The 27,111-nt window shown below is 44.6% G+C and overlaps 1 protein-coding gene across 8 annotated transcripts in view; it reads left to right on the forward strand.

The window, feature by feature from the left end:
• Positions 1 to 27,111, forward strand: part of pcm1 (pericentriolar material 1) — a 313,048-nt gene that overhangs the window by 223,515 nt on the left and 62,422 nt on the right. For 7 of the 8 annotated variants that reach the window (XM_072496879.1, XM_072496880.1, XM_072496885.1 and 4 more), the window contains 4 exons: positions 1,713 to 1,851; positions 2,262 to 2,384; positions 18,388 to 18,524; positions 20,659 to 20,793. In XM_072496879.1, the coding sequence (XP_072352980.1) occupies positions 1,713 to 1,851; positions 2,262 to 2,384; positions 18,388 to 18,524; positions 20,659 to 20,793 (534 nt within the window). The remainder of the gene's footprint in view (positions 1 to 1,712; positions 1,852 to 2,261; positions 2,385 to 18,387; positions 18,525 to 20,658; positions 20,794 to 27,111) is intronic. The other variant, XM_072496881.1, reaches the window with a different exon arrangement.

A 27,111-nucleotide genomic window follows, 5' to 3' on the forward strand; every position in this document is an offset into this window, starting at 1 on the left:
GACGCATGAGGTGCAGGACAGAGTGATCTCAAAGACATGGGTGGGGGACGGTAAGGTGTCAGATATATATAGGGAAATGAGCGACGAGGGGGAGATTATGGTAGATGAGCTGAAAGGGAACTGGGAAGAAGAGCTGGGGGAGGAGATCGATGAGGGGCTGTGGGCGGATGCCCTAAGTAGGGTAAACTCATCGTCCTCGTGTGCCAGGCTAAGCCTGATTCAGTTTAAGGTATTACACAGGGCGCATATGACTGGAGCACGGCTCAGTAAATTTTTGGGGGTAGAGGATCGGTGTGCGAGATGCTCGAGAAGCCCAGCGAATCACACCCACATGTTTTGGTCATGTCCGGCACTACAGGGGTTCTGGGTGGGGGTGACAAAGGTGTTTTCGAAAGTAGTGGGGGTCCAGGTCGAACCAAGCTGGGGGTTGGCTATATTTGGGGTTGCACAAGAGCCGGGAGTGCAGGAGGCGAGAGAGGCCGATGTTTTGGCCTTTGCGTCCCTAGTAGCCCGGCGCAGGATACTGTTGATGTGGAACGAAGCCAAGCCCCCGGGGGTGGAGACCTGGATAAATGACATGGCAGGGTTTATAAAGCTGGAACGGATTAAGTTCGTCCTAAGGGGATCGGCTCAAGGGTTCACCAGGCGGTGGCAACCGTTCGTCGAATGCCTCACAGAAAGATCGAGGGAATGGAAAAGAAGAAGGCAGCAGCAGCCCGGAGGGGGGGTGGAAGGAACCAGAAGGACTCTCAGGGTTGTTAATATATATGTATAATATGTATAGGTCGTTGCTATGAATAATTGTATGTTGGACTGTTAAATCATATTTTTGGAGAGTGTTTATCTGAGACAAGGCAGTTGCCATTTAGTTTTAGTTTTCGTTTTTGTTATATATTATTTATTCTTTGTTTATAAAACAGGTCATTGTTATTTATACTGTTATATTATTGTGTAAAGGATACACAATGTACTGTGATGGTTGACCAAAAATTTTCAATAAAATATTTAAAAAAAGATTATGGTTACAAACAAATATGGTTGGATAAGGGGAGAGAGTCCGAGAGCTTGACAGCACAAAAAGAGGTCCTTCGGCCCATTGTGTGTCAAGGATACATTAAGTGCTTGAGGAGAATACATATCTGAGAAAGCAGAGGAAGTGAAGATTGAAAATGTTGAACAGCAAAAATAAAAAGTTGCTTTTTAGTGACAGATGGGTTTCATACTTGCTGAAAGTTTGGCAACATGTTACGCTCTCAATCCTGGACAAAAGAGAGACACTTGGCAGGAAAGGGGGAAAAAGATCTCATTGAAGAGGAAACGGAAGTTCGAAGAAAGAGAGACAGACTCTTGGATCTGATTAAGTGAATGCAAAGGGCACTGTGGGAGGAGGAAGATGAGAGGAATGAACAAACTTCCATTCATATAGTCCCCTCCATGACCCAAGTATGTCCCAGAGTGCTTTACAGCCAAAGAATTGCTTTTTAAAGTTTGCTGTTTTGGAAGCAAGCATAATAGCCAATTTGAGTATAGGAAGGTGTCTCACAAACTGAAACAAATGACTAGATAATGTATTTTGGTAGTATTATTTAAGGGACTAATGTTGACCAGTACATTGAAGAGCAGAATAATTCTTTCAAATTGTACAGATGTTAGTTATTGTATTACACTTGCTGTTGAGTAATATTGCATTTTGTCCCTTTAATGTGTTTTAGGAAGTGTGTGGAAAAACCGCTGACCATCAAGCTCGACTAGATCTTCAGCATGAAGATGCAGAGTATATAGAATCCTTGGAAAATGCCAGCATGTTGTCTGCTTCTTCCAATTTAGAACCCTTTGCTAATGATGATTTAGGTAAATTTTGAAGATTAGTTAAAAATTTTAAACTGGACAATAAACATTTAACAAATTTGGATTTATATTTCCTGTGTTTAACTAGTTACACAATGCCACATTGGATTGTATTGTAATATGCTATTTAAAAAAAATTAATTTGAATTTGAAATGACAATTTAATATAAATTCTGAATTTGGTGTCAGCATAATTTCCTAATTCAGTTGTGTATTGCAGTTTTGTGCATTTTTAACCTATCATAAACAACTTCCAAGATGTCGACATGACTTCAAAGTGCAGACCTCTAAACTTTTAAAATTTGAAGTATCCCTTGTCTAACCTAGTTTACCTATCAGTGTTTTAAATGTATGTAGAAGTAGAAAATGTCCATCTGCTTTTTTTCTATAGCGTGTGCTTTTTATGAATACAGGTAATACTGTCATTCACTTAGACAAAGCCATGTCTAGGATGAGGGAGTATGAGCGCATGAAATTTGAAGTTGAAAATAATCAGATTGTCGATGTCTGTACCAGTGCCGTCAAATGTGCTGAAGGTAATTTGGAAAGGAATATTCAACATCAAATGATATGCAAATTTTTGCAGAAATCTGTACTTAATTTATTAGCTGGTAAAGATTTTTGAAATTTACTAGATTTTGTCAGTCTTGTGAAAGGCAATCTATGAAGTAAATAGTTGTATGCAACTGAGTAGTAATTTATGAGTGGGAAATAGAAATGAGTGTATGCTATTCGGTCACTTGGGCCAGCTCTGGCATTCACTTAGTTGAACAGCTTTCTCAACCTGCTGTCCCACCTTCAGTGATTTGTGTGCATATGCTCCAGGTTCTCTCTGCATCTGCATCCTATAGAATTTCACCGTTTATTTTATATTGCGCTTCTTCGTCCTTCCAACCAAAATGAATCACTTATTGCATTGAATTTCAGCTGCCACTTGTCCTCCCATTCCAGCAGCCTGTCTATGTGCCCTAGATTTATCACTATCCTCCTCACAGTTTATAATTTGGCCAATTATGGTTCATTGCAAGTTTTTTTTTTTTTTTTTAATTATTCTCCAACCCCCCCCCCCCCCCCCCCCCCCCCCAAACTAATGTTCGATGTTATCCAATTCTTGAAAGTGCACAGTGAATAATGCCCATGAATTGTCCTTCCCCTCAGTTAAAACTTAACCTTCTCAAGAGTCAAGAATTCCAACAGCGCCTCCCGCCACGCCAGGGCACAGGGTGGAGAGGCTGCTCTCCATCCCAACAGGATCCGCCTTCGGGCGATCAACGAGGCAAAGGCTATGATATGTGCTTCCACACCCGTTTTCAATCCTGGCTGGTCCGACACCCCGAATATGGCCTCCCGGGGACCTGGGTCCAGTTTCCGTGCACCACCTTGGAAATTACCCTAAAAGCCTTCTTCCAGTAATCCTCTAGCTTTGGACAGGACCAAAACATATGAACGTGATTTGCCCCCTCGCAACACTCACACACATCTACTACTCCTTCAAAGAATCGGCTCATCCTCTCCCTCGTGAGGTGTGCTCTGTATACCACCTTCAGCTGTCTCAGCCTCAAGCTCGTGCACGGGGTGGAGGCATTTACTCTCCAGAGCACCTCACACCAGAACCCCTCCTCCATAACCTCTCCCAACTCTTCCTCCCACTTTGCTTTGATCCCTTCCAGTGGTGCTTTATCCTCTTCCAAAATAGCTCCGTAAACCGCTGACACTACCCCCTTCTCCAGTGCCCCTGTCGTCAGCACCACCTCCAGCAATGTGGAGGCAGTTTCCTCCGGGAAGCTCTGTATCTCCTTTCTGGCAAAATCTCGAACCTGCATGTATCTAAACACTTCCCTCCCGCTCCAGCCCATACTTCGCTTCCAGCTCCTTCAGTCCTGCAAACCGACCCCTAAGAAACACATTTTTTAGCGTCTTAATCCCCTTCTCCTCCCATATCCGAAAATTTCCATCCCACCTCCCTGGCTCAAATCTGTGGTTGCATCATTGCAAGTTATTCAACATTTTTTAAGGATGTCACTGGTAGAGTAGATGAGGATGAATCAATAGCTTACATGTTGGCAGGTAGTGCCGAGTCAAGTGCTGCAAGGATCAGTGCTGGGGCCTGCGCTATTTGCAATCTATATTAATGACTTTTGACAAAGACACCCTGAATAATGTATCACACTTTACTTACAGTACAAAGCTACGTGGGAATGAAACCTGAGAGAAGGATACAGAGGCTTCAAAGAGATGTAGGCAGTTAACGGAGTGCCCAACAAGATGGCAGATGGACTATATTGTGGGGTGGGGTTATACTATTCACTTTGGCAGTAAGAACAGAAAAGCAGAATATTTTTAAATCTGCTTGAAATTTCTAAATTTTTAGAGAGACTTTGGTGCAAGGAATACAAAATCGGCATGCAGATATAGCAAGAAATTAGGATAGCAAATGGCATGATGACCTTCATTACAAGAAACCTGGAATACAAGAATAAGGAAGTCCTGATACAACTGTACAGGGCTTTGGTGAGACCACATTAGAGTACTCTTTCATACTTAAGGGTATATGAGCCTGAGTAAATTGAGCCGATACACTCTTAAGTTCAGAAGAATGAGAGGTGATCCCATTGAAATGTATAACTGGCTGGCGATCTGGAACATGGGGGCACAGTCTCCGGATAAGGGGACTATCATTTAGAATTGAGGTAAGGAGACACTTCTTCACTCAGAGTTGTGAATGCTCGATTGTGGAGTTTATTTAAGGTTGAGAGGAACAGATTTTGATATGGGTGGCACAGTGACACAGTGGTCAGCACTGCTGCTTCAAAGCGCCAGGGATCCAGGTTCAATTCAGATCTCGGGTGACTGACTGTAGAGTTTGCACATTCTCCCCATGTCTGCATGGGTTTACTCAGGATGATCCGGTTTCCACCCACCGTCCAAAAATGTGCAGGCGAGGTGGATTGGGCATGCTAAATTGCCCCTAGGGTAAGGTTGCATGAATAGGTTGGGGGATTGGGCCTGGGTATGGTGGCCTTTTGAAGGGTTAGAGCAGACTCGATGGGCTGAATGGTCTCCTGCACTGTAGGTATTCTATGATATCTCGGGGAATCGGGAAAATGGAGTTCATGCTCTAGACCAGCCATGCTGTATTGAGTTGTAGAGCGGGCTCAAGAGGCCATTGGATCATTTCTATTCAGAGACCATTAGCTTGTCGTGAGAAGAAGAGGATAGATCAGACAATGAGCACACTAATGTGGAAGGAAATTATCCGAAGCCATTATATTAAATACAAACTGCATCTTTAGTATGAGTTTCAAACTGCTTTTTAATCAGTCTTAGTATTATTGAGGATCTACTAGAAGCCATCCACATGAATTTCATCCTCCAAGCTTGTCTGCAAAAGGATTTGTGGGGAATTTGTATCACTGTTCTTCTTTTCCACTATAACAAATGCCCAAATTAACCTCTGAAGAATCTTTGTTTAGTCAGGTTTTGCAGAATTCCTTGTGACATTTCCATGTTTGATTAATGCTGGAAATTTCCCAGGAATGAAGAATCCACTCAAAGCAGCAAATTGGACTTTATAACGTGAAATAATTGGACTTTGATATGTCGTTTTCAATTCTTTCATTTTTGAAGATTAAACAAATGAAGAACCATGCCAAGCATTGATTTTCTCCAAAAACTGAGCTTCCCTATTCACATTAATGACACTCCGCTCTGTCTTGGTCATCTTCTTTGATTTAACTCCGTGGTTCATTGTAAAGTAAACTCCCACTGTTTCCAAAGGTTCTCTTCCCATGAATTCTTGGGATGTGCAAAGTCACGAATGGCGAACTTGGGTATACGTAGAGTCGGCGCATGTACAGTGCTCACTTTCTCCCAGAGAATGTTGTGGCTGAATGAAGTTTTGGGGCTACGAATCATGATTACGTCTGTAGCTACATTTAGGCGGATAAACAAATTCATGTGTGGGGTGGGGGGGGGTGGAAAGAGAGGCGCAAACAACAGGAGTTTACTGTCTGGACATTAAATTCCAAACAAGGTGGAACCTTTTTGAACTCTACATCAAGAGCACCAAAGTCCTTATAGACATCATCTATAAACATATCCCATAAGCACGCTGACAATACTTAGCCCGACTTATTAAACATAGGAGGGCATCAAAGTGGAAGCTGGGTTATTTTCAAACAGACTTGACTATCGTTAATAACGTGTTTAATGTTCATACCTCCCCTGTAAGGCAGCCTGGTGAATTTTGTGAATGATGTGAGATCATGTTGTTCTTCAACATTGTTTGAAAGTAACCCAGCTTCCACTTTGATACCCTCCTATGATCAATGGATTTCTGTTTGTGCTTAATTTCTTCTCTGCTCACTTGACTCTGTTGTCCCCACTGGAAACAACTTGTGTATGAACATTCGGGGTGTGAAGGAAATTGACGAGCATTATCTGTGGTATGGTATTGAGCATCTAAACAAATAATGTAATACTTGTTCACATTGGGGATGAAATTCAACGGAGCATCAGAAAAGTTGGTAGAGTTAGTACTCTGCACATCAACCATGCCCAGCCTGCATAAGACCTGTGCTAAATTTGAGTGTTGTCTTGATGCTGCAATGGTGCCTCCCTGCAGCACACTTGTTGCTGAGGGTGGAAAATTGGACAGCTACTATGCTAAGTCAACCAGCAATAGGGTCTTGGGAGTAAGAGGTGATCACATGGAAGGCCTCAAGCAGCCTGAGTTTTTATGGGTCTTGGGAAGTGCTCCTGCTTCTTCCAAGTCCACAAATATGAAGACTTAGAATTTCTTGAGCTTTGTTTTGCGCTCTGTTCAATGGTGCATTAAGTCACTGATGATTAGGTTTCTCATCACCTGCCACGATTAAGTGGATTGTGCATGACCTTCTGTACTGAGCTTTGCATTTTAGATCCTAGACTTGATAGAGGATCCTGATTTACATATTGAAGCAGCCTTGCAACAAGATCAGCTTGCATTTATTTATTGAACATATAAACAGAACTTGACACCAAGTCATGTGAGGAAATGTTGGAATAGGTGACCAGAAGCTTTGTCAATAACTTAAATTTATATAGCACTCTGACAGAAATACCCCAAGATATTTCAAAGGAACATCATAAAACAAGTCTGACACCTAGGGCGCCATTCTCCGACCCCCCGCCAGGTCGGAGAATGGCCGTTGGCCGCCGTGAACCCCGCCCCCGCCGAAGTCTCCGGTACCGGAGATTGGGCGGGGGCGGGAATCGGGCTGCGCCGGTTGGTGGGACCGCCCCCCCCGCTCAATTCTCCGGCCCAGATGGGCCGAAGTCCCGCCCAGAAATTGCCTGTCCCGCCGGCGTAAATCAAACCTGGTATTTACCGGCGGGACCAGGTGGCGTGGGCGGGCTCCGGGGTCCTGGGGGGGGGGCGATGTGACCCCGGGGGGTGCCCCCACGGTGGCCTGGCCCGCGATCGGGGCCCACCGATCCGCGGGCGGGCCTGTGCCGTGGGGGCACTCTTTCCCTTCCGCCTCCGCCACGGCCTCCACCATGGCGGAGGCGGAAGAGACTCTCCCCACTGCGCATGCGCGGGAAACTGTCGGCGCCCGCTGACGCTCCCGCGCATGCGCCGGGAAACTGTCGGCGGCCGCTGACGCTCCCGCGCATACGTCGCATTTCTGCGCCAGCTGGCGGGGCAACAAACGCCATTTCTGCCAACTGGCGGGGCGGAAATCCCTCCGGCGTCGGCCTAGCCCCTCAATGTTGGGGCTAGGCCACCAAAGATGCGGAGCATTCTGCACCTTTGGGCCGGCGCGATGCCCGTCTGATTGGCGCCGTTTTTGGCGCCAGTCGGCGGACATCGCGCCGTTGGTGGGGAATTTCGCCCCTAGTCACGCAAGGAGAACTTTTAGGCCAGATAACGATCTTTATCAAAGAGGTGGATTTTGAGGAGTACCTTATAGGTGGAAAGTGAGGAAGAGGGGGTTAGGGAGGATTAGCATACAAGGCTACCGACCAAGTGCTGGAAAATGGGATTAGAATACAAAGGTTCTTGATGGCCAGCACATAATGCGTCAAATGGCCTTTTTGTGATGTAGAACTCTATGACTAATTAGGTTCGAAGCAGTGTGTTAAAGATTTAGTCAAAAGTAGGGAGAGAATTCCAGCTTTTGGGACCTTAGCATCTGAAAATGCAGCCACCAGTAGTGGAGCAATTAAATTGCGGATGCAGAAAAAGTAAAATTGGAAAATTGCAGCAATTTTGGGTTTTTTTAAAGATGGGGAAGGCTGAGGCCAAGGATTTGGAAACAAAGATGTAATTTTGACATGAGACATTGTATAACTGAGCCAGTCTAAGTCAGTGAGCACATGGGTAACGGGAAATTTTAACAGAACCTAGTACGAGTTAGGATATGGACAAGCTCAAGTTTATGGAAGGTGGTAAATGGGAGGCTGGCCAACAAAACAAGAATTAGAAGCAGGAGTAGACCAATTGGTCCCAGGGACCAATTCAATGACTGACCTGATTCGGGCCTCAACTCCACTTTTCTTTCTGCCCCATAAACTCTTGAATCCCTTGTCGATCAAGACTCTATCTTAACTCAAACTTGAATATATTCATTGACCCAACCCAAGAATTCCACAGGCCAATAACCCTAAAAAAAAGTTTTTATAGAATTGACAGTGCAGAAGGAGGCCATTCGGCCCACTGGCTCTTTGAAAGATAACCCTACCCAAGCCGACACCTCCACCCTATCCCCATAACCCAGTAACCCCACCCAACACTAAGGGCAATTTTGGACACTAAGGGGCAATTTATCATGGCCAATCCACCTAACCTGCACATCTTTGGACTGTGGGAGGAAACCGGAGCACCTGGAGGAAACCCACGCACACACGGGGAGAACATGCAGACTCCGCACAGACAGTGACCTAAGCCGGGAATCGAACCTGGAGTTGTGAAGCAATTGTGTTAACCACCATGCTACCGTGCTGCCCATCTCATCTCGTTCTTAAATGGGAGAACCCTAATTTTTAAGCTGTGCCCCTTAATTTTAGACTCCCCCACTAGGGGAAACATTTCCTAAGCATCCACCCTGTCAAGTCCCCTCAGGATTTTGCATTTCAATATGATCACCTCTCTTCACAATTCCAATGGGTATAGTTCCAACTTTCCTCAGAAGATAACCCTTTCATCCCAAGAATCACTCAAGTGAGCATTCTCTGAACTGCAAATGCAATTACATTATCATTTGGGTAAGGAGGCCAAACATGTACGCAGTACTCGAGATGTGGTATCACCAAGGCCTGCACATCATTGTGTGAGTTTAGTCTCAACTCGATAACAAGGGCATGGGTGAAGATTTAAGCTGCAGATGAGATCATGCAGGAGCAAAGTCAGAGGATGTGATGGAGGTCAAAGTACTGAGTTTGACGATGGTGTGGATATGTGGAAAGCAGATGCTAGTTTTTGGGCCAAATGTAGTGCCAAGTTTGCTTCAATCTCAGACAGTTTAATTTATTCATTAGTGGGACATGGGCATCTCTGAGAAGGCCAACATTTGCTATCCGTCCCTAAATGATGTTGGAAATTTGATGGCAAGTCACCTTGAACTCCAGTTATCCAAGAGGTGTAGGTATACCCTTTTATATTGGGAGTTGCCGGATTTTCAATCCAACCATGTTAGCAATATACTTCCAAATCAGTCTGGTGTGTAACTTGTAGAAGAACTTGCAGGTTTGGACGGTGCTGTTAAATGTAAAAGAATTCTTGGCGCGTTGCTACTGTGCACCTTGTTGATGCTCACGCTGCTGCCATTGTGCACTGGTGGTGGAGGAAGTGGATGTTTAAGGTGGTAGAAGGGGTGTCGATAAAGCAGGCTGCTTGTCCTGGATGGGATTGAGCTCATGGAGTGCTGTTGCAGCTACACTCATCCAGGCAGGTTCAGACTATTCCTCTCCACTCCTGGGTGGCACAGTGGTTAGCACTGCTGCCTCACAGCGCCAGCGATCTGGGTTCGAATCTGTTCTCCCTGTGTCTGTGGGTTTCCTCCGGGAGCTCTGATTTCCTCCCACAGTCCAAAGATGTGAAGGTTAGGTGGATTGGCCGTGCTGAATTGCCCCTTGCTGTCCAAAAGGTTGTGGGGTGAGGGAGTTACGGTGGACACGTGGGCCTAGGTTAGATGCCTTTTTCAGAGGGTCGGTGTAGATCTGAATCGAATGGCCTCCTTCTGCACTGTAGGGATTCTATGAGTTATGTCTTGTCGATGGACAGGCTTTGGGGAAGTGGGTTACTTGCCATAGAATATCTTGCCTCTGACCTGCTCTTGTCACAAGAGTATTGATGTGGCTGGAAGTTTCTTCTCAATACAATCCTAGAATCCCTACAGTGCAGAAGGAGGTAATTCAGCCCATCGAGTCTGCACTGATCCTTCGAATGAGCACGCCCGGTCTCCCATTCACCCTGCCCTATCGTCGTAACCCCACAACCCGACCTGCACGTCCCTGGACCCAAAGGGGCGATTTAACATGGCCAATCCACCTAACCTGCACATCTTTGGACTGTGGGAAGAAACTAATGTGCAGAGGAAACCCGCGTAGACGTGGGGAGAATGTGCAAGCTCCACACAGTCACCCAGGTCGGAATTGAACCAGGATCCCTGGCGCTGTGAGGCAGCAGTGCTAACCACTGTGCCATACTCTCATCTGAACCAGTGATTAAAATCAGGAAAGCTGAAGGAGACCAGGGTTAGAACAGTGCAGTTATCTGAGGATTATGGAGCTAAAAGAATTTATAGAGATAGGGAGCGATGAGGCTATGGAGGAATTGGAAAACAAAGATGAAAACTTTAAAATCACGGATGGTACTGAACTGAGAGCCTATGTAGGTCAGCAAGCACTGGGGTGATAGGTGAATGGGACTTGAGAGAGTTCAGGCATGGACAGGATTAACCCAAGTTTGTGAGGGTAGAATGTGGGAGACCAGCCAGAAGTACATTGGAGTAGTCAAGTCCAGCGGTAGTTTAAAAACAAGAATGAGCGTTGTTTCAAATGAGCTGAGACATGGGAGAAGTTGGGTGATGTTATGAAGGTGGAAATAGGTGGTTTTAGTGATGGAAGGAAAGAGCTTGGAAGCTCATCTCAGGGTCAAATGTGGCACCAAGCTTGTGAACAGACTGGGTTAATCTCAGATTGTTGCCAGGGAGGGATGGAATCAGTCGCGAAAGAAAAGTTTAAATTTTGATCTGTACTGGAGCAATTCATTGTCAGATTTTAAGAATTCATATCAGGCTTGTAACATTGACACAGTAAAAAAAAAAAACAATGTACATGCATTCTGCGAATACAGACATCTGTTCAAAATAATTGGTAATCCAGAAACGAGTTTGTTACATTTTTCAAAAAATACATTTTAGAGCACCTTTCATGACCTCAGGATACCCTGTAGTTCAAGCAGCATACTCTCCTCTGAACCAGTAAGTTATGGATTCAGGTCCCACTCCAGGACTTGAGCACAAAAATCCAGACTGACACTTCAGTGCAGTACTGAGGGATTCCTGCACTGCTGGGGATACGTTTGGATGATACGTTAAACTGAGACCCAATTTGCCCTCTTAGCAGGATGCAAACATTTCCATGACACTACTTCAAAGACAGGAGTGTTATCCATAGCGCGCTGGCCAATATTTATCCCATAATAATCAGCCAGAAAATTATCACATTGCTGTCTTTGATCCTATAATTACAAAATGTACTTATCGGCTGCAAAGTGCTTTGGAATATCCACAGATCACGAAAGGTGTTACATGTTCGCAATGCTTTCTTTACAACCAATGAAGTAATTCTTGCAATGTTAGTCCCCAAGCTGTTGAGGATCAAGGATTTTTTGGTGGTAATGTAGTTGAATGTCATGGGAGATGGTTAGATTCTCTCTTGTTGGAGATGGACATTGTTTGCTACCTTGATCAGCTCCAGTCTGGATGTTGTCCAAGTTTCACTGTATTGCAGGCAGCCACTTAGTCATTAGTTCTGTCATTGACCTTAAATTTTAACTCCGTTCTCTCTCTCTCCGCAAATGCGACCAGACCTGCTGAGTACATGGCATGTTCCGTTTTCATTTACGAGAGAAGGATGTGGCTGTCTGCAAGAAAACTGAGTTTGTGGTGTGAAGTGAGGAAAGCAGCTTTGATTCAATATTTAGTTCAAACTGTGTAACAATTTAGAGACAATGGCAGATCTAGGTGTCACTGCCGGAAAAATAAGGGATCACCCGTTTAAAACTGAGGCAAAATTGTTTTCTCTTCAGGATAAGACCATAAGACATAGGAGCAGAATTAGGCCACTTGGCCCATCGAGTCTGCTCCGCCATTCAATCATGGCTGATATTTTCTCATCCCCATTCTCCTGCCTTCTCCCCATAACCATTGATCCCCTTATTAATCAAGAACCTATTGATCTCTGTCTTAAAGACACTCAGTGAATTGGCCTCCACAGCCTTCTGTGGCAAAGAGTTCCACAGATTCACCACCCTCTTGCTGAAGAAATTCCTCCTCATCTCTGTTTTAAAGGATCGTCCCTTTAGTCTGAGATGGTGTCCTCTGGTTCTCGTTTTTCCTAAAAGTGGAAGCATCCTCTCCACATCCACTCTATCCAGGCCTCGCAGTATCTTGTACGTTTCAATAAACCCTCTCATCCTTCTAAACTCGAACGTGTACAGAGCCAGAGTCCACAAACGTTCCTCTTACGACAAGTTCTTCATTCCAGGGATCATTCTTGTGAACCTCTTCTGGACCCTTTCCAAGGCCAGCACATCCTTCCTTAGATACAGGGATCAAAACTGCTCACGATACTCCAAATCGGGTCTGACCAGAGCCTTAAGATTCTGGTCAGAGGATCATGAGTCTTTGGCGTTCTCTTCCTGAAAAGGTGGTGGAAGCAGAGTCTTTGACTTTTTTTCAGTTCATTTACAAGATGTGGGCATCGCTGGCTATGCCAACATTAATTGCTCTTGAGAAGGTGCTGGTGAACTACTTTCTTGAAATGCTACAGTTTATGTGGTTTAAGTACAACCACAGTGCTGTTAGGGAGGGGGTTCCAGGATTTTGACCCAGTGACAGTGAAGGAATGGTGATATTTTTCCAAGTCAGTAAGACATGGTCTTGGTGGGAACTTCGAGGGGGTGCTGTTCCCATGTAACTACTGCTCTTGTTTTTCGAGATGGTTGCAGTCATGTCTTGGAAGGTGCTGTCTAAGGAGACTTGGTGACCTTAGTATCTGATATATTAGGGCAGCACGGTAGCATTGTGGATAGCACAATTGCTTCACAGCTCCAGGGTCCCAGGTTTGATTCCTGGCTTGGGACACTGTCTGTGCGGAGTCTGCACATCCTCCCCGTGTGTGCGTGGGTTTCCTCCGGGTGCTCCGGTTTCCTCCCACAGTCCAAAGATGTGCAGGTTAGGTGGATTGGCCATGCTAAATTGTCCTGAGTGTCCAAAATTGCCCTTAGTGTTGGGTGGGGTTAGTGGGTTATGGGGATAGGATGGAGGTGTTGACCTTGGGTAGGGTGCTCTTTCCATGAGCCGGTGCAGACTTGATGGGCCGAATGGCCTCCTTCTGCACTGTAAATTCAATGAAATATCGTGCACACTGTGGTAGAGGAGTGAATTTAGTGGAAGGGATGCTAATCAAGCAGACTACTTTGCTTGTGTCAAGCTTCTTGAGTGTTGTTGGGGTTGCACATGCAAGCATGTGACTTGTGCCTTGTAGATTGTGGACATTCTTCGAGGGTGGGGGGGGGGATGGCAAGAGGTGGGGCAGGTGGATTGGTCAAGAGATGAGTTACTCACTGCAGCATACTTCGGCTCGAAACTGTGTTGGTAGCCATAGTATTTATATGGATAGTCCAGTTCAGTTTCTGGCCAACGGTAACCTCCAGGATATCAATAGTGGGGGATTCAGTGATGGTAATGCTATTCAATGTCTAAGGATGGTGGTCAGATAATCTCTTATTGGAGATGATGAGTGCCTTGCACTTGTGTGGTGCAAATGTTACTTCCCATTTGTCAGCCCAAGCCTGGATATTGTCCAGGTCTTGTTGCATTTGCACATGGACTACTTCATTATCTGAGGAATCACAAATGGTGCCGAATATTGTGCAATCATCAACGAACTTCCCCACTTTTGCCCTTATGATGGAAGGTCGATCATTGATGAAGCAGCTACAGAGGTTGGGCCTCGGGCACTCCCTGAAAAATTCCTGCAGTGATGTCCTGGAACTGAGATGATTGACCTTCAACAATCACAACCATCTTTCTTTGTAATAGGTGTGACTCCAACCAGGGTATCCCCCCTGATTCCCATTGACTCCAGTTTTGCTAGGTCTGCTTGATGCCATACAAGGTCAAATGCTGCCTTAATGGCAAGGGCAGTCACTCTCACTTCACTCTGGAGTTCAGATCTTTTGTCCATGTTTGAACCAGGGCTGTAAAAAGGTCAGGAGCTGAGTGACCCTGACAGAACCCAAACTGAGCGTTAGTGAGCAGTTTATTGCTGAGAAAGTGCCACTTGATTGCGCTTTTGATGGCCCCTTTAATCACTTGACTCGTGATTGAGAGTAGCCTGATGGGGCAGTAACTGGACAGATTTGATTTGTCCTGCTTTTTGTGTACAGGACAACCTGGGCAATTATCCTCGTTGCCGGGTAGATGCCAGTGTTGTAGCTGTCCTGGAACAGCTTGGATAGCAGTGCTGCAAGTTCTGGAGCACAAGTCTTCAATACTATTGCTGGAATGTGGTCAAGGTCCATGGTCGTTGCAGTATCCAGTATCTTCAGCCATTTCTTGATATCACGTGGAATGAATCAAATTAGCTGAAGACTCTCTGATTATTGGGAATCTCTGGAGATGGCTGAAATGAATCATCCACTCAGCATTTCTGGCTGAACATTGTAGCAAATGCTTCCGCCATATCTTTTGCACTGATGTGCTCAGCTCCTCCATCATTGAGGATGGGATTATTGGTGGAGCTGCATCCTCTAGTTAGTTGCTTAATTGTCCACCACCATTCACCAGGTAAGGGTAGCAGGTTGCCTTCACTAAAGGAGATTTAGTTACCAGATAGGTTTTTGAAACAATGCACAATGATCTCATTGTCATCTTTAGACTCTCAATACCAGATTTTTTTATTGAATTCAAATTCCACCATCTGCCATGGTAGGATTAAAACACAGGTTCCCAGACTTTTACCCTGGATCTACTCCAACGCCTACCGGTATTTTTAAGACAGAGGTGGATAGATTCTTGATAAACAAGGGAGTGATAGGTTACCCGGGGTAAGTGGATGCAGATTTGAGGTAACGATCAGATCAACCATGATTTATAAATGGAGGAGCAGGCTCAAGGGGCTGAATGGCCTACTCCTGCCCCATATTTGTATGTTTTGCATGTTTCGTATAGAAAGTTTGAGAAAAGTGGTGGTGAGGCATGCAGTCAGTTTGCCCATTTGGAGGCCTGCCTAAATATTGCATCAGGTGAACCATGTGCATCAAAGAGGCATATTTAGGTCCGCGGTAATCTGAAAATTAGATTTGCAAAGTCTAAATCAGGGTTACTGTGCATGTATGTGTATGCGTTGGGTGTGGTTAATAAGTTTAGTGAGTTGCAGGCATAGGCTGACGTGGAAATATTATGTTGTGGATATAAGAGGCTTGGCTCAAAGAAGGACAGGACTGGATGTTAAATATTTTTGTATACAGGGTATTCAGAAAGATAGGTACAGAGGAAAAGGTGGGGCAGTGGCAGGATTAAGGAAAGCATTGCAGTACTGAGGCAGACGATATCTCACAGGAGCCAAGGTCCAAATCTTATTTGGCTAGAGCTAAGGAATATAAAAGGTGCAGGTACATGGCTTGGTGTAGGGAGGATGTAGACGAACAAATTTGCAAACAAATTGCAAAAGTTACAATGTGGGACTTTCTTCAACTATAAACTCAGTAAGAAGTCTTACAACACCAGGTTAAAGTCCAACAGGTTTGTTTCAATGTCACTAGCTTTCAGAGCGCTGCTCCTTCCTCAGGTGTATAAACTATAAACTAGCACAGTAGTAGCAGTATAAAAGGCAGAGGGGGGACTTCTGGAAGTTTTCTACAGATGATGGATTCCAGTCTGACGGGAAAGGAGGCACTGCAAGACCTGATTCACGGGAATTGGATGGGCCAAGTGGATCAAGTGTCAGTAGAAGAACATTTCGGGGATAGTGATCATTGGATAGTGATCATTGTATTAAACAGTTTAGGCTAACTATAGAAAAAGACAAATAACAAACCAGTAAGACTAATTAACTGGGGAAACTCTAAATTCATTGGGATAAGAATGGATCTGGGCCAAATAAATTGGAGTCAAAGGTTGGCAGGTAAGATGGTCACTGTAGAATGGGCTTCAAAGAAGAAATAATTTGGGCACAGTCTAGGTATATTCCCTCAAAAGAAAGGTAGGGCAAATAAATTCAAAGCTCCTTTCGTGACAAAAGAGCTAGAGATTGGGAGAAAGAAGAAGAAATGCTTATGACAAGTGTCAGGTAGAAAATACAATTAAGAACATTTTCTATGTTCTATGTTGTATGTAGAACCATGGTGAATTTAAAGAGTCCAGACAGGGTGGGGGGTCAAAGAGAAAATAAGAGAGAGTATGAAACAAGACTGGCAGCCAACATAAAAGCAAATCCCTTATTTTGGCATATAGAGAGCTAAAGGAAATTAAAATGAGTAGGGCCAATACAGTACTAAAAATGGGGTTCATGCATGGATGCAGAGGGCATCGCTGGTAAATTAAATTAATACTTCGCATCTATTTTACCAAGGATGTGGATGCAACCCAGCCATGGTGCAAGAGGAGTTAGTTCAAACACTAGAAGGCTTTAAAATTGATCACGAGGAGATATTGAATGGGCTGTCTGTACTTCCAAGTGGATAAGGCACCAGGCTGGATGAATTGCAACCAGGGATACTGAGGGAAGTGAGAGTGAAGTTGCTGAGGCATTGACCATAATTATTTAGTTGTCTTTTGATTCGGGGATGGTGCCAGATGGCTGGAAAATTGCAATCATTACAGCCTTGTTGAAAAAATGATTGTAAAGTTAAGCCCAGCAACCACAGTTTAACCTTGATGGTGGGTAAACATTAAGAGACAATTCAGGACAAAATTCATAGTTGCATGGAGAAATGTGGGTTAATAAAGGAAAGCCAACATGGATTTCTTATGGGAAAAGTTGTGTTGAACTAGCTTGCTGGAGTTTTATAATAAGGAAACGAAGAGGGTTGCTGTGAGCAATTTTGTTGATTTGGTGTACATGGACTTCCAAAATGCTTTTAATACAGTGCCGCACAAAAGACTTGAGAGCAAAGTTATAGCACATGGAATAAAAGGGACAGTAGCAACATGGCTATGAAATTGACTAAGTGACAGGAATCTGAGAATAGTGGTGAATGGATGTTTCTGACTGGAGGAAGGCTATTAGCCGAGCTCCCCAGATGTCAGTGTTGGGACCATTGCTTTTCCTAATAGTTATGACCTACACCTTGATGTACAGAGCACAATCTGGCAATGATCTGAAACTTGGCAGCATTATGAATTGTGAGGAAGACAATGAAGAATTTCAAAAGGTCATAGACCAGTTGATGGCATGGATAGACACGTGGGAGATCAATGTGGAGAAACATGAAATGATTCAATTCGGTCAGAAGAACACAGACTGAATATAAAGTAAAGGGCACAATTCTAAAGGAGGGTGCAGAAGCAGAGGGACCTGTGTGTATGTGCACATAAGTTATTGAAGGTGGTGGTAGAAAAGGTTGAGAGAGTGGTTAATAAAGTTTGTGGTATCCCTGGCTTATTAATAGGGGCATCGAGTATAAGAGCAAGGAAGTTATGTTGAACTTGTGTAAGACACTGGTTTGGCCTCAGCTGGAGTTGTGTCCAGTTCTGGATGCCACGCGTTAGGAAGGATACAAATGAATTCGAGAGTGCAGAAAGTATTCATGAGGATGGTTGCCAGGAGTGAGGAACTTCAGCTGTAATAGTTTAGAGAAGTTGAGACTGTTCATTTTGAGGAGAAGAAGGCTGCGAGGAGATTTAGTAGAGGAACTGAATCATGAGGGATTTGGACAGATTCGTTGGGGAAAAACTGTTCCAACTCCAGATCAAGAATGAAAGGACACAGATTTAAAGTAATTGTCACGAGGGAGAAAAAGTGATACGAGGAAACACGTTTTCATGCAGTGAATGGTTATGGTTTGGAATACACTGCCTGAGTGTAGTGGAGGCAGATTCAATCAAAGCATTCAAAAGGAACAATGTGCAGGGTTATGCGGAGAAGGTGCAAGAATGGCACTAATGAATTGCTCATTTGGAGAGATGGTGCAGATACAATGGGACAAAGGCCTCTTTCTGCACTGGAACAATTCTGTGAAATCTGTTCATTTCAATTACTGCTGTTTTTGTAATGGCAAATGGAAAAATGTACTTTTATATACTTTTTCTTCCGTGATAAATTCAGTTGAATATACCTCTGGGAATAGCTGTACGATAGATCACATCGCTGATGCTTCTGATGTTACTTGTCCTCGCATAGACACACAGCAACTGGACAAGCAAATAAAGGCTATCATGACAGAAGTAATTCCATTTTTGAAGGTGAGCTGAAAGAGAAACACAAGATTTTAATGAAGTGTTCATGTTGGGAGTTTTATCCTCAATTTTTAACACAGTTTTGAAAACTTAAATAATTTTTATTATAATTCCTAATGTTGGGTGAATTTCGATATGAGGTTTGGTAAGCTGTTAAAAGGCATTAAAATAAGTGTTTAGTTGAACTGATAACGCTTATTTCATTCAACTTTCACAATTAAGTGAATAGTATGCAATCGCAACAGGAGAAATCATTATGATTCTATTCCTTTAGAGTTTAATGCACAAAATACTCGTCCTTCCCTGGATGCATATGGTTTTATCTGCTAGTGCACGTATGTTGCTGCCAGCAACTGTTTTGCTCTGTTGTACTTACATGAAATGAAATCACTTTTTCATGTTATTTACTGTTTAAAAAATTAGTTTACCAATTTCTGCATTTATTTCTAAGTTTGGAATGTTATTTTCAGGTTGAACTTACTGAATGAACCATTTTAGTCAGTACATTGTGCATAATATACTTATGATGTGGAGATGCCGGCGTTGGACTGGGGTGAGCACAGTAAGAAGTTTTACAACACCAGGTTAAAGTCCAACAGGTTTGTTTCAATGTCACTAGCTTTCGGAGCGCTGCTCCTTCCTCAGGTGAATGAAGAGGTATGTTCCAGAAACATATATATATATATAGACAAATTTAAAGATGCCAAACAATGCTAGGAATACGAGCATTAGCAGGTGATTAAATCTTTACAGATCCAGAGATGGGGTAACCCCAGGTTAAAGAGGTGTGAATTGTGTCAAGCCTGGGGTTACCCCATCTCTGGATCTGTAAAGATTTAATCACCTGCTAATGCTTGCATTCCAAGCATTGTCTGGCATATTTGAATCTGTCTATATATATATATATATATATTATATATATGTTTCTGGAACATACCTCTTCATTCACCCGAGGAAGGAGCAGCGCTCCGAAAGCTAGTGACATCGAAACAAACCTGTTGGACTTTAACCTAGTGTTGTAAAACTTCTTACCATAATATACTTAGATCAAGCAGAGGCGAAACAGCACTTTTTTGGTGCATTATACTTCTGTCTGTATTCTAGCAACAAATTCTGGATTGCCAACCTTGATCTGTTCACATCTTCTTCCAGCATCCTTGTTATGATGCCAGTTTTTAAACTAAATGTACATCCAGTCCTAATTCTCCTTCTATTAGAGTAGTTTAAAAAAATAAATTTAGAGTACCCAATTCATTTTTTTCCAATTAAGGGGCAATTTAGTGTGGTCAATTCACCAAGCCTGCACATCTTTGTGTTGTGGTGGCGAAACCCGCGCAAACCCAGGGAGAATGTGCAAACTCCACATGGACAGTGACCCAGAGCCAGGATCGAACCTGGGACCTCGGCGCCGTAATGCAGCAGTGCTATTCACTGCGCCACCGTGCTGCCTTAGAGTAGTTTTTTAAGCTTAGCTTTCTTATTTACACCACTCTATTCTTAATTCAATCTGCACTTTTTGTTTTTTCTTATGCTGAACGTCCTCCACACATAGTTGGAGATGAGCTCACACCAGATCATGTTATTCGAAATGACACAAACTCCTTTTGAGGCATTTTGACCTATGATGTTGGTGAATGATGACCCAACATATTGTATCCTGTTCCGCACAGTATGAAACATTTGTGTGTGCATTGGAATATTGGTCCTTTTTTTTCGACTAGGCAAAATTATTCAAAATTCAAGTTGGTAAATTTAATACTAAGATTAGCTCATTTTGAGGGAATTTGCCCCTTCATGAGATTTCCTTGGAGCATGATCTGATGCTATGTAAACTCCTGGAATGGGATATGAAGGAAGACAACCATGAAAGATTAATGACCTTTATTTCTCTGCGTTTAGATCGAAAGTATTTGTCAGACGAAATACAAGCTTTGTGAAGTTGAGGTTTGAAATAAGCCCGTGTTTGTACACGGATGTAGAATTTCATTTATTCTGCCCTGAGTTAAATTATGTAGATCTGTGCATGAAGCTGATATTCAGACCAGAGAATGAATAAAACAATATCAGTATGCTAACCATTCACCCCAATTTTTAAAAAAATGCAAATTTTAGTTTTATTCTACTGGTTGCTTCTTTTCAGGAACACATGGATGATGTGTGCTCCCCACAGTTACTAACTACTATTGGGTGCATGGTCCTAGCCCTTACACAGCAGAACGATGAAAGCAAGGAATTTGTCAAGTTCTTTCATGAACAACTTGGAGCCATACTTCAGGTTTGGTCTTTACAAGCCCTTCACATTTTAATTTGTTGAAATATTTTTGAAGTGCACTAAATATATGGCTCAGATATTGAAATCATGACCTGAGTTTGTTTGCTACTAGATGTTCTGTGCTTTCATTGATATTGGGAGGGAAACAATCTTCATTGTAAGCCAGTGTTCCTTCTAAGCTGCATGGCCACATAGCGGCCAAAGTCTCCTTCCGGACTGGCACATGTTGGCCTTTGAGTAACCATGTGCTCAGCCGTGCACTTAAAATCACCCATGCAATTCAAAAAAGAAACGGAGGGTACATTACTATCAGCCAAAGTGTGAAGAAAGAACCCGTACAACATCTGGGTAATGTGAAGATAGTTACAAAAAAAAACATTACTGTGCATGAACATAGAAGCAGAATTTCCACATAAAAGAGAATTATGTCGTGACCATTACAGAGTCTGGCTCTAAGATTAGCACGATTGTGTTAGACACTTCTTCCAAGGAATAGTAATAAAGGGAGTTTATTTCTAGGTTTTAAATTCATTTAAAGGGTGCAGGCATCACTGGCTAAGCCAGCATTAATTGCCCATCTTTAGTTGTTCGAGAGAAGGTGGTGGTGAGCTGCCTTCTTGAACCACTGGGTTGGATTGGATTTGTTTATAGTCACGTGTACCGAGGTACAGTGAAAAGTATTTTTCTGCGAGCAGCTCAACAGATTATTAAGTACATGAAAAGAAAAGGAAATAAAAGAAAATACATAATAGGGCAACACAAGGTACACAATGTAACTAACTACATTAGCACCGGCATCGGATGAAGCATCTCACGCCAGAACCCCTCCTCCATATCCTCTCCCAACTTTGCTTTGACCCCTTCCAGTGGTGCCGTCTCTTCTTCCAAAATAGCTCAGTAAACTGTCGATGCTACCCCCTTCTCCAGTCCCCCTGACATCAGCACCTCCTCCAGCAGTGTGGAGGCCGGCTCCACCGGGAAGCTCTGTATCACCTTTCTGGCAAAATCTTGAACCTGCATGTATCTAAACATTTCCCCCTGCTCCAGCCCAAACTTTGCTTTCAGCTCTTCAGTCCTGCAAACCGACCCCAAAGAAACAAATCTTTTTGTGTCTCAATCCCCTTCTCCTCCCATTTCCGAAAATTTCCATCCCGCTTCCCTGGCTCAAATCTGTGGTTTGATCTTCTCAAAGCTTGACCTTGCTGTTCAGTACTTGTAGATTCAATGTTATCCATTTTTTTTTTTTAGAAAAGATTTTATTGAAGCATTTGTAATTTTCACAGTTTAGCACATTAACATCTCTTGAACAACCGCGCGGGCCGACACATGTTAGGAAAAAGAAAAAAACAGCAACCTGCAGAACAACACCACCTACTCTGCCCGTAAACTGTACTCTGTCCCGTTGTAACATTGCCATGCCTCCTGTTTTCCTCTCCTCTCTCTGTTTTCTCCTCCCCCCCCCCCCCCCCCCCCGCCAATCCCCTCTCCCTCCCCCAATCCCCTCTCCCTCCCCCACTTACTGCTGACGTTCAGTTTCCCTTGAAGTAGTCGATGAGCGACTGCCATCTCACGGCAAACCCTTGAATTGACCCTCTCAAAGCAAATTTAATTTTCTCCAGACTGAGAAACCCTGCCATATCGCTGACCCACACTCCTGACTTCGGGGGCTCCGAGTCGCTCCATCCCAGCAAAATGTCTCTCCGGGCCACCAGGGAGGAGAAAGATAGAATCCCCCCCCAAGCCCCCGGATCCTCCGATACCCCAAATATTGCCAATTCTGGACTCGGAGTTACCCTTCCTTCCAGGACCTCTGACATAACCTCCGCAAATCCCAGCCAGAATCCCTTCAATTTCGGACATGCCATAAACATATGTACATGGTTTGCCGGGCTACGCCCACATCTGTCCTCCACATCCTGCTCATCTGGGCTGCTGTCATGTGGGCCCTGTGGACCACCTTGAACTGGATCAAGCTAAGTCTGGCACACGGTAAGGATGAATTGACTCTACAGGGCTTTTTCCCACAGCTCGAATTCTATCTCTCCACCCAGCTCCTCTTCCCACTTCCTCTTCACCTCCCTGAAAGGGGCCCCCTTCCCTCTATATCAGCTCCTTGTATATCTCCGAGACCCTCCCCTCTCCAACCTCTGTTTTTGTCATCACCTTATCTTGTAACCCCCTCGGGGAGGCGAGGGAAGCCAGGAACCTGCCTCCAGACAAAATCCCGTACCTGGAGGTACCAAAACCCATTCCCACCCGGCAACTCAAACTCCCCTCCAATGCCTCTTAAAGTGGGGAAACCCTCCTGAATGAATAGGTCCCCAAATCTCTCAATCCCTGCCCGCCAACATCCCTTCTCGCCCCCATCAAGCTCCCCCGGGGCAAACCGGTGATTGTTACAAATCGGTGACCACACTGATGCCCCCTCTAATCTCATGTAATGCCTCCATTGCCCCCACACCCTAAGGGCTGCCACCACCACAGGGCTTGTACAGTACCGAGCCGGCGAGAACGGCAGAGGCGCGTAAGCAAGGCCTCCAACCTCCCCCACTACCCACCTCCTAACCATTGATATGTTGGCTGCCCAGTAGTAGTTAATAAAGCTCTGGAGGCCAAGCACCCCTCCGCCACCCCGTTCCAGGAGTGCCTTCTTTATTCTCGGAGTTTTACCAGCCCACACAAAACCCAATATCGGTGCGTTCGTTTTCCTGAAAAAAACCTTTGGGATCAAAATCGGAACACATTGAAAAAAGAAGAGCAGTCTCGGAAGGATCGTCATTTTACCGTCTGGACCCTCCCCGTCAGCGGGAGCATGTCCCATCTGCGAAAATCCCTTTTCATTTGATCCACTACTTTACCCAGATTTAACTTCTGAAGCTGCCCCCAATCCTTAGCCACTTGAATCCTGAGATATCTAAATCTCCTCTCAACCACACTGAATGGCAACACCCTCAGTCTCCTTTCCTGTCCCCGTGCTTGGATCACGAACATCTCGCTCTTTCCCATATTTAACTTGTAGCCTAAAAATCGCCCAAATTCTCCAAGTATCTGCATGATTTTGGCCATCCCCCCACCGGGCCTGTGACATAGAGCAACAAATCGTCCGCATATAGGGAGACTCTGTGATCCAAACCCCGCCCCCACTATCCCCCGCCAGGCATGTGATGATCAAAGGGCCATTACCAAGGGCTCTATGGCCAGGGCAAACAGTAATGGGGAGAGCGAACATCTCTGTCTTGTCCCCCTGCAGAGACTAAAATACTCCGACCCGACTTGGTTAGTTCTTACATTTGTCACCAGAGCCTGATATAACAGCTGGACCCAATTCGCAAATCCCTGTCCGAACCCAAACCTGCCTAAAATGTCCCATTGGTATTTCCTACTCCACCCAGTTGAAAGCCTTCTCCGTGTCCATGGCTACTACCACCTGAACATCACGCCGCTCCGCTGGCATCATTATGACATTCAGAAGCCGCCTAATATTGGACGTCAGATGCTTGCCCTTCACAAATCCTGTCTGATCTTCCCCGATTACCTCTGGGACGTAATCCTCCAAAAGAGTGGCCAAGATATTTGCCAGCAATTTAGAGTCAACGTTCAGCAAGGAAATTGGCCTTACGATCCACAGTTCTCCGGGTCCTTATCTCGCTTCAGGATGAGAGAAATTGATGCCTGTGCTAGCATTAGGGGGAATACTCCCAGCTCTCGAGACTGGTTAAAAGCCTGAACCAGGAACGGCCCCAGTAACCCAGAAAACATTTTATAAAATTCCACTGGAAATCCATCAGGTCCCGGGGCCATACCCAATTGCAGCGCTCCCAACCCATCTATCAACTCCCCGAGCCAAATTGGGCCCCCAGATCTTCCACCAGCTCCTCATCTAACTTTGGGAACTCCAGCCTCTCGAGGAATTGATTCATACCCTCCTCCCCGGCTGGGGGTTCCGACTCGTATAGCTGACTGTAAAATTCAAGGAGCATGTCATTAGCCGCCCCCGGGTCTATCGCTACCTTCCCTCTCATATCCTTTATTTTCCCTATTTCTCTCGCCGCCTCCTGCTCCCTCAGCTGATCATCCTGCTAGCTTTCTCCCCATATTCATATATTTCCCCTTTTGCCCTCCTTAGCTGTCCCTTCACCTCACTTGTGGAAAGGAGCCCAAATTCCATTTGGAGCCTCTGACGCTCCCTCAGGAGCTCCTCATTCGGAGACTGCACATACCTCCTGTCCACCTGTAAGATTTCTCCTACCAATCTGTCCAGCTCCACCCGCTCAGTTTTCTCCCTATGGGCTCGGATCAAAATAAATTCCCCTCCGATAACTGCCTTCAATGCCTCCCAAACCACTCCAGCTGCGGTCTCTCCCGTATCATTGTTTTTTATGTACCCCTGGATGGCCTCCCTCACTTGACTTTATTGAAATTCGCCCTTCTCTTTGCAAGCTCTGCTCTCCAATCCTGATACACCCGGATCTCTGATTCTACCCAGGTACACTGTTTCGTCTACCTAGCCCACTTCATAATGCGTTCCTTATCCAGGAAATGATGCAGCCGTACCACAATCGCCCTCGGGGGCTCACGACCCTGGGGCTTACGCATAAGAGCCTATGGACCCGGTCCACCTCCAACGGCTTGGGGAACGAGCCTTCCCCCATCAGCTTCTCCAGCACCTTCCCGACATACGCACCGACATCTGATCCCTCCTTTCCTTCTGGCAGACCGATGATCCGGATATTCTGCCTGCGAGAGCGATTCTCCAGGTCTTCCACCTTCTCCAACAGCCATTTCTGCCACTCCTGTACAATGCCAATTTACATTGCCATTGCTGTGGACTCCACCTCTCGTTCCGCCGCCTGCTCCTCCAGCTTTTGAATCCAATGTTGGGCGAACTTCCCATCCAAGTATTCGACCAACTGGTCCGTCGTCCATTGGGCAGACACCGCCGAACTTTGCCTCCTTGTCATTAAACCTGCTGCTTTCTGAGCTTTGCTTCCATCCATCCTTTGATTTCTTCTTTTCCGACTATTTTCTGGGGTCCATAAATTGGGGGTCACCTCCTTCTCCTTGCACTTTCATCAACTTATATTGAGAAATTCCCGTGTAATATCCAGCTTAAAAGCCATTAAAAGACCACTAGAGGCGAGAGCTGCTAAATGTGCGACCGTTCACTCCATGGCCACCACCAGAAATCCCGATTCAATGTTATCCATGACAGTCTCCAGCTCAGGAACTGCTGAACTATCTGACATTGCAGCTGACGTTGATTCTGACGAAGATGTATCATCCATCATGTTGTGAAAGTCTTCTCTGGTTTTCAAGATCGTGCCAGAATTTCCTCTGTCTGTACATTGTAGAAATTAGGTGCTGCTTCTTCAAGTACAATGGCTTTTCTTGACCAATTGCCTGATTCTTCTATTCTCACAATGTCATCACTACTCGGGTGCTAAGGTTCTCGTCACACTATCTTAGAACTTCCTTTTGTTTTGCTTTAATGTTCAGCATTTCCTGCAGTACTATTCTCCTCCTTTCCCAAGTATGGACGTGTGGTATGCAACCTTTTATTCATGAGTAACTCTGCTGGTGATCTACGATGTGACGATGGTGACGCTCTGTAACTCAATAGTGCGAGATATGGATCAGGTTGGCTGCCCATTGCCTTTTTAAACAATTGCTTGACAATATGTACACCTTTTGCGGCTTTGCCATTTGCTTGTGTACAACGGATTTGACATGATGTGATTGAAATCGTATATGACTGCCAAGTGTTGCCACACTTTACAGCTTAAACAAGGACCATTGTCACTCACGACTTGAGGAATTCCATGTCTAGCAAAAATTGATTTGGTATGCAGTGTTACACTGCTTGCCATTATGCAGACAGTAGAGCCATTTCAGGCTCGTTTGAAAAATAGTCTACGATAATTAAATAATCTTTCCTTCGCAGGTGAGAGATCCATAGCTACTTTCTGTCGTGGTGCATAGGTTCTCTTGTTTGCTTGCAACGATGCATGTGTCACAACAACTGACTATCCTGGTTTATACCTGGCCAATAAACAGTCATGTGCTCTCCCTTTACACTTCTCAAACCAGAGATGTCCTTCATGTATCCTCTTAAGTACATCCTTGCAAAGTGATTGAGGTACAACTATAATGTTCAAATGAAGTACCACTCCATTAATGACACTTGAGTTCAGATCTTATATTGTAGAACTCCACACATTAATCTCCGGGCCAGTGTGAATTGATGTTCCTCATCACCTCTTGAAGAGTTTGATCCTTCCTGGTCTCTTCTTGGATCTCACATAGTTTCATATCTGATGCTGT

This window comes from Scyliorhinus torazame, chromosome 3, assembly GCF_047496885.1.
Source record: "Scyliorhinus torazame isolate Kashiwa2021f chromosome 3, sScyTor2.1, whole genome shotgun sequence".
NCBI classification, from domain to species: domain Eukaryota; kingdom Metazoa; phylum Chordata; class Chondrichthyes; order Carcharhiniformes; family Scyliorhinidae; genus Scyliorhinus; species Scyliorhinus torazame.